At 32.4% G+C, this 12074-nt stretch overlaps 1 protein-coding gene across 4 annotated transcripts; it reads left to right on the plus strand.

The window, feature by feature from the left end:
• Nucleotides 1-831: 831 nt before the first annotated feature.
• Nucleotides 832-5326, plus strand: LOC133296115 (transcription initiation factor TFIID subunit 15b-like). 4 transcript variants are annotated; one of them, XR_009749455.1, is made up of 7 exons: nucleotides 832-1209; nucleotides 1294-1411; nucleotides 1519-2242; nucleotides 2529-2679; nucleotides 2765-2846; nucleotides 3230-3437; nucleotides 3526-5326. XR_009749455.1 is itself a non-coding variant. In XM_061495064.1 (6 exons), exons 1-6 carry the CDS (start codon nucleotides 906-908, stop codon nucleotides 3342-3344), a joined length of 1494 nt encoding a protein of 497 aa, XP_061351048.1. In that variant the 5' UTR covers nucleotides 832-905; the 3' UTR covers nucleotides 3345-5326. The 4 variants fall into 4 exon arrangements, 2 of the variants coding, with proteins under 2 accessions (XP_061351048.1, XP_061351049.1); XR_009749454.1 differs by having other exon boundaries at nucleotides 3558-5326; XM_061495064.1 differs by having other exon boundaries at nucleotides 3230-5326.
• Nucleotides 5327-12074: the final 6748 nt, after the last annotated feature.

A 12074-nucleotide genomic window follows, 5' to 3' on the forward strand; every position in this document is an offset into this window, starting at 1 on the left:
TAAGTTATCTGCATTTATTCTCAAAATGACGTCGTTTTGAGATTGAAATATTAAAAAATTATAATTATAAAAACTATAATAATCTTAAAATAAATTAAAATTATAAAAATACTATGATTTCCGTCCCAAAATGATGTCGTATTCGACTTACTGTAGATAACTTATCTGCAATAATTGCAGAAAAAAGCGAACTCTTTTATATATTGTGAAAAATATTTTCGTTGACATGACATAATCAAACAAATAACTTGAATGCACATGATTCCACATATTCTTAATTATATTCTAGGAATTCTAACACGCACATTTCCCTCATTAATTTAATGCATTTAGGATACTTGATTTTCATGTTAATTCCTTAGTTTACAAATAATTTTTTAGGATTTGGTAAAAAAAAAAATTCAATTTAATCAGTGGCATGTTATGTTAAAATTAAAATTTAGTAAGAAATTTTTTGACATTCATACGATCTTATTCAACTCAAATCAGACTAGTCAAATAACATCTAAAAAATAAATAAATCTTTGACTCATTTTTTTTTCAAAAGAAAAATGCTATACCTCATGAATCAGATTTGATTTTCATTCACATATTTATTATTGAACCATTTTTATTTTTCTCTCTAATCATATCTTTGGTTTCCTAAAAAATAACATTACGTTCTATAAAAACTAGGGATTTTTAAAAAATAGTATTATATATGTGTTATTATTTTTGTTTAAATTTGGAGGCCCATAAATTTTCTAACTCACAGATTAGGCCGCGAGCTTGTAAAGGTGATTCGGCGAAGGCCTTTACTTCTTGGCCCATTTCATAGATCTTTCTTTACATCACTCCAGAAACTTGTGTACAGAAAAATCTGTGTTTTCACTCTCTCGAGGTCCTGCAAAACCCTAGATCGGATCATGTCTGGAGGGTACGGTCAAGACGGCGGCGGCGGTTCTTTGCCACCGTCCTATGGAGCTAGCGGCGGATATGGTGCTGCCGGTGGTTACGGAGCCGGAGCCGGAGCCGGTGGAGGCTATGGAGGAGGAGACGGAGGTGGAGGTTACGGAGCTAAAGTCAGCAGTGGCGGTGGATACGGCAGTAACGATGGTGGAGGATTTGGCGGAAGGAGCGGGTATGGTGGAAACGATGGAGGAGGATATGGAGGAAGGAGCGGCGGCGGCGGTCATGGTGGTCGAGGAGGTGGAGGTTACGGTGGTCGAGGTTTGTGGTTTTGTTATAATACTTTTTGTAATTTTGTTTATTTATTTTCAATCATATCATGTTCTTAATTCATGTGAATTTCAGCAGGTGGTGGTGGTGGTGGATTTCAAGGTGGAGATCGCGGTGGTCGAGGGGGTGGACGCGGGGGACGCGGTGGCGGTGGCAGTGGTAGAGACGGTGATTGGCGTTGTCCTAACCAAAGGTTTGTGATTTTGCTCTGGAGAATATTTCCTGTTTTTCTGTAATTCAAGCTTTGAATTTTTCTTATGTTTATTCTTACTGTATTTTATTCGAAATTGTTATACGAAGTTGTGGGAACTTGAACTTTGCGAGAAGGGTTGAATGTAACAAATGCGGTGCTCCGGCTCCTACTGGTGGTAATGATCGTGGGGGCAGTGGTGGTGGTAGTGGTGGTTATAACAGAGGGGGTAACAGTGGGGGATATGGCAATAATCGAGGGGGTAGATCTGGGAACTATGATGGAGGTAGAGGTAATGACTATAATAGTGGAAGGGGTAGTAATAATGATGGTAGAGGTGGAGGGGGCAATAGGGGTGGTTCATTCAGTGGTAATCAAGGCAGAGAAGATGGTGGCTATGGCCAAGTTACTCCTCCAACAGCCCAATCTTATGGTGGTGGTGGTGGTGCTAGTGGAAACTACCCACCCACTTACAATTCTTATGGTGGGAATGCAAATTATGGGACAGATGCAGTTCCTCCACCTACAAGCTATACTGGTGGACCTACTTCATATCCACCATCATATGGGGGTAACATGGGTGGTTATGGTGGAGATAATCTAGGTGATGCACGAAGTGCTGGTAGGGGTGGGCCTCAAGCTGGATATGACAGTGGTTACGGTGCTGGTAATCGTGGTGGGTTTGGTGGAGCTCCTGCTGAGTCCCCAGCTCCGGTGAAGCAGTGTGATGAGAATTGTGGGGATACATGTGACAACTCTAGAATCTACATCTCAAACTTACCACCAGATGTGACTATTGAAGAATTGAGGGAACTTTTTGGAGGCATTGGGCAAGTAATGTTCTGATCTGTTGACTTTTGCACAAGCTCTATATATTACGTTATTTTTCTTATTTTCTTATCATTTTATGTGGAAGTGTCTCTTTCAGAGTAAATTCACGTATTGTCTTTTTGACGCCTAAGCATATTTTTTTGGTTTATATCTGAAAAATGTACTTCATGTATAAGAATGACCTAGCCCTGTTGTGCTTTGGAAATATGATTATTTTCCACTTCTCTTTGTCTATCTGCAGAGGCTGAAAGTGAGATTTTGTAACATATTTTGTGTTTTAACTATTTAGGTTGGAAGAATAAAGCAGAAGAGGGGCTATAAAGATCAGTGGCCTTGGAACATAAAAATTTACACTGATGAAAATGGAAACAACAAGGGTGACGCTTGCCTTGCTTATGAAGACCCCTCTGCAGCACATTCTGCAGGCGGTTTTTACAATAGTACTTCATCCCGCTACTTTCCTGTTATATATATATGTATGATGTATCATTTAAAAAGACACTAATCTTGAATCTTGCATTTCAGATTATGATTTGAGGGGTTACAAAATTAGTGTTGCAATGGCAGAAAAATCTGCTCCAAGGGCTCAGCCTGCATATAACCATGGGTATCCATTCACACTGAATGTTGACTGTTTTTATTTGCCCGTGGTTGAATTCTTTTGAAGTATTTAGTTGTAGCAGTGTCATGATGTTAATGATGTGGATTGGGATCTAAAACTTGTGTTTTGTTTCATATAGTTCAAAAGTAACCTTCCAATCAAAACAATAATGAAAAAGTAAAAACAATGGAACGATTGTTATCAAATTTTGTTGAGGTTAATTAGATTGGTATTGGTTGTGTGCCTAACAGTTTTTTTGCTATGTATATTTATTACATAAATGACCTTGTACATCAACTGGATCATGTTTATATATGTTTGAATGTTTCCTTGTAAAAATTTATTAGTCTTTTAAAATTGAATATTGATTAATTAATCTTGTTCTATAGGGGCAGTAGGGGAGGCTATGGTGGAGATAGACGCAAAGATAATTATAGAGATGGAGGTGGTTCTGGGCCTGATAGGCGTGATAACTATGGTGGCAATCGTTCACGTCCATACTGAGCGCTTCAACATTGAACAGTTTTATGTACTATGAATTGTGGTCTGGGGATTTATTATTTCAGTTGGCTGGTTTCTTGATCTGGAAGCAAAGAGGTAGGTTGTTCGCTTACTTTGAGCAAGACCTCTTCGCTCCTTTTTTGTTTCATTTGTCACTGGCTGGTGGGTTTTGACTTTTTGTCAGGGATTAATTTAATTATGTGAATGTTTTTATAGAGGCAAGTGGATAGTCTCCAAATTGCTTGCAGCTAAGGTAGGTCAGTATTTCAGGTGAGTGCTGCTTTCATGAAAACGTGCTTTTATACTTGCTTGGAAATCAAACCATGTGTCATTATGTGGATAAATGCTTGCATCCATCCCATGTGGCATCTGGTACAAGCAAGTGAAGGCATTAATAGAATGTATTCTGTCAGTCATAGTTCTATGGACCAATAAATCCCAACTAGTGTGTGTTTCATGTTTTATTTGATTTTGCCAGGAAAGTAGTGATTCTGGCTTCTAATCACATTTATCTTAGCATCTATATACTATAATCGTTCAATTATAAGTTATACAATCATGGCCTGTTGGAATGCGAGGCACTGTAACCTAATGAAGTCTTGTATTGCCATTATGTTTCTTGATGACTGTTTTTAGAAGTTTTGATTTGAACTGTTTGAATTGGCCGCCAAGCAGCTCGAGGTAAAGCTATGCGAAGCGAGCAAGCTATTTTTACACATTATAAAGAATGCAATTCACTTTATCAATGTCCTTTTATTGAGTCGGAACATAAAGCCATAGCATATAGAAACAAGAATGCCACAAGTTAACTGTGTAATAAAAGTTTACATATTTTAATGACAATCAATATAAAATTCAACTAGTTAAATTGCTTGTTTTATGCAAAAACTATGATATTTTATTAAAATATTTATTAGTTACCATTTTGTGTCATGGCTTTGAGTAGCAAAACTAATACCTTTTTTGGAGCTCAGCTGAACAATGAATTACATCACAATATTATACCATATGTATTTTTGGAGGTTAACAAGTTAAAAGTGTCAAATATAAATATTGTTGTTCAAGTGATACGCAATGGCTAGTCAGACTTCATTTCACAATAGAAATAGATCTAACCTGTACTAATAATCGTCTGGACGTGAGAAATACTTTTGCATTTACATTATTTGTTTTATGTGAGGTGGAAGCTATTCTATTATTTGAAAACCTCTAGCTTTAGGTCATGTTTACTACCTCGATTTATTTGGTTTTTTTGACCTCTTATCTTGAACTGCTGCAGTTTTTTGAAGATTTTTTTTTTTTTTTATATTATTATTGTCTCTTTACATCATGGTGATCCATTCTTGGTAATTAAGTAGTAGCTAATAGTAATGTCAGGGTTCTTTTTAAATCTATTATTCGTTTTTGATGTTTTAGAGTGTCACATAGTAAACTTGTAGTTGGAGTTCGCACTTCGTTGTAGCTTTCCGCTGCCTGCTATTCTCTACAATGCATATTTATTTTTTTGTTTCCTGATGATTGAGTACAGTTGCGCTGTAGTATGATTTTATGTGTGACATTATTCTCGGGGATTGTGCATTTTGGTGTCACTTGCAAGCAGAATTTCATCCTTGGCTTCTTCCAGTTACAAACTTGACCTTTTACCCCTTGCTTCTATATTTAGCTTCTGTTCCACAGAAGAGTTCATAGTTTTTACAACTCCGATGTCCTTCAACACCCTAGTGTTTTGGTTCGTTGTAAATAGGCTGTTTAGGCTTTCTTCGGCTGTGATAGGTCTTTGCAGGTTGGTGCCTGGAATTTGTTGGTTGTGCAATGCTAAACCCATGTCTATCTTATCGATCTTCAAGTTGGTTTCATAGGATAATACTATATATTCATTAGTTATTTAAATCGCCGAATCTTTAACCTTCTATTTGTATTTCCTGTGTTTGCTATTTTGTTGAAACTATTTTCGTGAGGGTTGTAATATCCATTTCATCATTTGATTTGACATTGATATATTGTAACATAACGTAGTTTTTGTATCAAATCCTAGGATCAGCTTGTGTTCATTAACAATAATTTAGAAAATTAACCATGGTTCGCTTGAGTTCATAAATCTTAAGATTAAAAGGATGAAGGTGCTCGAGTGGTTTTGGGAGCTGTTCCCTATAATGAGTTCGCTGGTGAACATATAAAAAAAATAAGGGTGAATGTGTTCGTTATTTTAAAATCTTCATTTTTACCTCATTTGTAATTGAGTATATTATTTTAAAGAACCAACAAAATTTGTTCCGTAGAATCAAATGTTGAAAATTTTTAAAAACAATTAAATTGTTGAGTTTTATTGTGTTGTTAAAAAAAATTGTGCCAAAATGTTTTTAATCAAAACCGTTTGTGATGAAAAAGAATGTATTTATTGCATTGGGTCATTTATAGTGGGTTTCAATTTCTTTATAAGAGACTCATGGCTAAAGAAATATCTTATTGATAATTGGTTAATAAATATTTAAATGTCGTTATTTGCCCGTTTAGCATTAATCCGTCAATTGTTATTTAATGCGATCTAAACGTCAATGTAATGACATCAATACTTGTCAGTCATTAAAGACTTCTTTACAAGTACTATTGCACTATTCTTCCGTATGTTACATGAAAATTTCTGGGTTTTTTTTTTTTTTTTTTTTTTTTTTTTTTTTTAAGTTTAGGTTATTGCTAAAGGGCATAATATTACAAGCATAAATTGTAAATTAAATGACACCTCTTCTAATACTTGTAAATGGGGATAAGTGAACAGAATTACGTAACTAAATTGATCTCTTCTCAGTATTTTGTATGTTTTCAAAAAAGCTATTGATTGTATCCTTTTCTTTTCTTTTTGGTAAATTGATGTTTTCCTTTTCTTTTCTTTTTTGGTAAAACAAGTGATTGTTTCCATTTTACCTCATTGAAAGGGTACATTGCCTTTAAAATTGTGTCAAGTGTTATAATAATTTTTGAAAAAGTTTTTTGATAATGTTTATAATGGCTAAAAGTTTAAGATTAAATATTAAAGAACATGTATTTAAAGGAAGGTAAAAGTGTTTGTCATTTTAAATGACAGAAAATTATGTCACTTTAAGAGAGATACACACAGAGAAAATTTGAATTTTAAATTAAAAAAAACAACCCTCTTTCTCTCTCTCATGATTTTTGTTTTTCTGTGTCTATCTCTATCTTAAAATGACATAACTTATGTCATTTAAAATGACAAACACCAAACCCTTAAAAGAAATATTACCTTGCAATTTTTGTTAATATCATCTTGCCTTAGACTTGCATTTATTTTATTTATATGATGTTTCTGTCATATTCAATATAAAACTAAATATAACATATTTAGTGATTAAAAATGTGATAAAAATAATAATAACAAAATGAAAATAAATTAAAATGACCTTATCATTTTTATTAACAATTAAAACTAAAAAAAATTCAAATCTCAATCATTTTTTTTAATTTATATAAAAAAATCTCTATTTTATTTGACCATCTTTAATTTTCAAAATCACCAAATCAATGTTATAAACGGGACACAGATCGAAAAGCCACGCAATTCACACAAAAATACCAAAATGCCATGGATCGAATATTTTTTCTTTCAAAATGTCACGTCACCTATCTCGTTACAACACCAGATGAGTTAGGTATGGACATGTAGCAACAGGTTCATTCCCACATAAGCCGCTGCACAGTGCAGTGAGATTACGTGACAGATAACATGTCAAACTCGCTATGCTGCATATCATGTTATGTGCCAGCTTGGTGTTACATGTCTGACATGTGTCAAACTCACTATGCTGCATAGCTTGTTATGCGTCATCTTTTTTGACACGTGGCCATACATGCTATGCTGCGTAGCATATTATGTGTAAGTAATCCAGCAGTCCTACATTTTTAGTCTAATAAATTCACTAGTCCTAAAAATAATTAATAGTTCTAAAATAATTTAAATTAATAAAAGTAAATTAAACTAAATTAATTAACATACATAAATTAAATTTAATTCATTAACACTCCTAAATTAAATTACTAAACAATTAATTTTTTTTTTAACTTAACATAAACTAAATTAAATGAAATGAACTAACATTCCTAAAACAAATTAATTAATAGTTCTAAAATAATTTAAATGAATATAAACTAAATTAATTAAAATACATAAATTAAATTAAATTCGTTAACTCATCTAAATTAAATTAAATTACTTAATAGTTCAAAAACAATTAACTTAACATAAATTAAATTAAAATAATTAATACTCCTAAAAATAATTAATCATCAGTTCTAAAATAATTTAAATTAATATAGAAAAAATTAAACTACATTAATTAACAAAAACATAAATTAAATTTTAATTCATTAACACTCCTAAATTAAATTACTTAAAAATTCAATTTTTTTTAACTTAACATAAACTAAATTAAATGAAATTAATTAATACTCCTAAAAATAATTAATTAGCAGTTCTAAAATAATTTAAATCAATATAGATAAAATTAAACTAATTAATTAACAAACATAAATTTAATTTACCTCATTAATACTGCAAAATTAAATTAAATTACTTAAAAGCTAAAAATAATTTAACTTAACATAAATTAAATTAATTAACACTTCTACGTTAAATTAAATAAAGTTAACAGTCCTAAATTAAATTATTTTAACATAAGTTATTTAAAATTAAAATATTCAAATCAATATTAATTTTTCTTAAATCATTTTATTTCAAAATACAAAATGCAATAATTAAAATCATCTTATAATTTATTAGACCACAATGATGCAAGAAATGGGAAGGGAAATGGTGAATTTATTAGACAAAAAATTCTGGACTGCTGGGCTACTTACACATAATATGCTATGCAGCACAACATGTATGGCAACATGTCAGAAAAGCTGACACATAATATGTTATGCAGCATAACGAGTTTAACACTTGCCAGACACGTAACACGCCAAGCTGACACGTAACATGCTATGCTGCATAGCGAGTTCGACACGTTGTCTGCCACATAATCTCGCTGCATTGAGCAAAGGCTTACGTGGCCATAAACCTACTGCCACGTATCCACACCTAACTCGCTAGGTGTTGTAGCGAGTTAAGTGATATGGCACTTTGGAAAGAAAAAAAAATTTGGTCCGTGGCATTCAGGTAATTTTTTGTGAATAGTGTGGCATTTTGGTCGTTGTCCCATTATAAACATAGAAATAGAATTAACATTATATTTAAATTGTTTGCTAAAATTTTTTCTATTTAATTTAATCGTCTTCAATTATCAAATAGTTTAATAAATATAATTTATTTAATTACCTGAAAACATCTTCTCTCTTAATTCAATCATATATGGTATGCCAAAAATATCTCCTATCTTTATTTTGAAAAGAAAAAAAATCTTCAATCTCTTATATGATATAAGCAACTAATCCTTTCTTATTTATTCACAATTCAGATCTTGTTTCTTTTTACATACACATTTTTAAAGCTATATTTTATCTTTTTTGACCATTGAAACACCTTTACCAAATAAAAAGAAATTCATTATTTCTTCATGAAACATATATGCTGTTGACTCTCTTTTTCAAAAGTATTCCAAGATTTCAAATTCTTAAAAATTGAAAATCGAGGTATTTTATTGTGAAAAAAATTGATATAAAATCGATCCTGTAAGTGGGTAAATGAAAGTCTATTATGAAGTGTTGAAGGAGATTGAGATAGACAATGACTTAAACTTGAATCTTGAGATTTAATGAGAGATTGTTGACACATCCCATTGGTGTTGTGGTTCTTTGTAGAAATCTTTTTTATTTTTTGGATATAAGTTCTTCGTAGAACTCTAAGCAAGAGTTCATAAAAAAAATGTTCACATCTTGTATTTCTTAGAAAGATTGAATTTTTGTAAGAAATTCTTGAACACATTCTTGAGTGTTCTTGAAATCCTTTTGTTGAATATTGATTGAGAATGTGTGTGGGTTTTTAAATGCATATTTTCATTAATTATTGTTATAGTATTATTGATCAATCTTAAAAAAAAACTGTGTTTATTCGTCGATTGAAGATTTGGTTTCTATTGGTTTATACTCTAAAGGTACATTTAGTAAAAATTATTATTTTTTAAAATATTTATTTATTGTAATATTTAGTCATTTAGCCTTCTTGCATATTCACTGAAAATATGGTCTTAATTGAAATTTATTATTTTTCTTAAGTGCTTATTTGATTTTGATTTATTAATTCACTCATAACACTTATTGGTATATCTTTATTCTTGCATACTCAATTCATTTTTAGAGTAATATCAATATGTGTATGCTTGAATTTTCTAAGTGATTTGGATTGTATTGTTGTTATCTTGCACATAGAGGTGCTTATTTTCTTTATATATTCTTGTATTCAAATTGATCATAGGTTGTAGAATTTGTTTAATTTGATTGTATTGATTGTTGATCAATTGACCCTATATGGATAATCTTGAATCAAAATGATTTTGAGTATTTGGTTGGCTCGACTAGAGAAATCTCAAGGCTTGGAGTATAGAGTTGCCTAGGTGAGGGTGAGCCAGAAATAGGATCGGAGTGTGAGGTGCACATTGTCTTGATTCTTTGTTTGGCTTGAGAGTGATTTTTCGGAGCTTGAAGTTTGAATAAGGTTAGGTGGAACCACTTTGATGTAGGGAAATTACTAGGTTATCACTAGGCTATTGTTTGGTTGTAATAACACTTTGATAAAAGTTAGTGGTAACAAATACCAAATGCTTCATTGCCTATGGAGTGGACGTAGCCTTCGCATTTCACTTAGGGGGTTATGAATCACTATAAATGAGTATATAATCCTCTCATCCCTTATCTCTATTTATATTTGTTGTTATGTTGAGCTCCATTGGATTACTTTCTTAACCAATAATTTTGATATATTCTTCATATTCATTGCTTCATATTCTATCAAGTTAAATTGAGTAAGTTGTCCTATAATTATTGATCAAGCAACCTATTGCAATCTTATTCTTTCCAGGTGTTGTGCAATTTGTAATCAATTAAATCTTTCACACAAATACGCAAGTGCATGTGTCACAAGTAATAAAGGGATGTGTGAGTCCAAGTATCGTTCCCACGGAGATAAGTGTCAAGTGATAATTATTTAGGTGAAGAAAGTGGGTAAAATGATTAATTGTGATGATTGGATTGGTAAAATAAAAGACAACTAAAATTAAGAAAGCAGTAAACTAAAATTCAAGGTATTAAGATGATGGATGAGATATAGGTCAGGTTCAATTTCCCTGATACAGAAATACTGAAACGATGCTTTAACAATGCTATATCAATGCTTAATTAGTAACCGAACACTAAGGTATGCTGGGGCTTTTGGCCAATCTAACATATATATCCAATAACTAATTCCCACTTCTCTATGGTCAAACTAATTACTGAATTGTTAAAGCTCAAGTTCAAGGCTATGTGGTGTGAATGATCTCTCTACCCACAACTTAATCAAGTTATTCTTAACCTAATTAATCCACACAATTCAACAAGGGTCTAGATTCGGAAACCTCTCGGCCTCAACCTCCTCAATATCACATATGTATCTCTCGACATACACACATGAATGAGATTAAGCAAACTCGTTGAATAACTAATTAAACATTAACATAAACAAAGTTTAGGCATACATCTCAATGTTACAGCATAGATACTTTATCACCTAACCAATAGAGCAAATTAGCTCATAATGGAATTAAATAAAAAAGAGAAAAGAAAGGAAGAACTCATTGAAAAATAGAAAAGAAGATGAAAACGAATGTTGTAGGAAAACGTCGTCACTGCCTTGCTCCAGCACTGCTCCAGTAACTCTTCCCTCTCCTAGAACCTTACTTTCTCTCTCTAAAACGTCCCCACTTGCTTATGACTTCTCGAACCTTGAACCTCTCTGAACTCTCTCCAAAACTGTTCTTTAATTCGTGGGGGAACTCTTCTTTAAATAGGAAAAATGGTTGGAAAATTGGGCTTTAGGGTTAGGAGTGAAAAGCCATGAATCTTGTTGCTGCAGCCTTATCGTATCCCTAGATTCTTGGGCTGTTGGAACTTGCTTGGATAAGATCTTGATCTTCTTGAATTCCTTGTGCCAATGTTGTTGTTGACCGAATATGAGTGTGAGTTTGTTGTCCTTGTTCTTTGGGATTTTGGGATAGGACTCAATCTTTGAAATCGTCCTTGATCCTTGTATTTACTTGCTGGTGTCTTATCCATTTGTTGGGAATTAACTAACTTTTGAATTTCAAAAGTTCGGTTGTTCCTTTGTCCACGCTGTCATGCTGTAGCGCTTGCTATATCATTACTTCGTCAGCTTCTCTGCTACAACATTCCTACGTCAATTTTTCCTGCAAAGATAAACACTTAACAAGTCATCTTTTCTTACACAAAATTAAGAAATATTGTCTCATTTTCCACACTTAGTCATCTCAAAGCACTTAACCATAAATATTCAATAATTAGCTCAATTATCATGCAAAGAGGTCAATTTATATAGAATTTATGCAGCAAATTCATCATAAAAATAACAAATTAACTCTCATTTGGGAGAGTTATCACCAGGGTATTTTGGTTATATTTTGAAGTTGTTGCTATAAGTTATTTTAATTACACTCTGTTTTCCTAATCTAATTTTTAATTTTTTTTGGGGGGGGGGGGGGGGGGGGGGGGGGGAGGCATTAGGACCGT

This window comes from Gastrolobium bilobum, unplaced genomic scaffold (assembly GCF_033153095.1).
Source record: "Gastrolobium bilobum isolate Gb01-03AN ecotype WA unplaced genomic scaffold, APGP_CSIRO_Gbil_v1 utg10542, whole genome shotgun sequence".
Lineage (NCBI taxonomy): Eukaryota > Viridiplantae > Streptophyta > Magnoliopsida > Fabales > Fabaceae > Gastrolobium > Gastrolobium bilobum.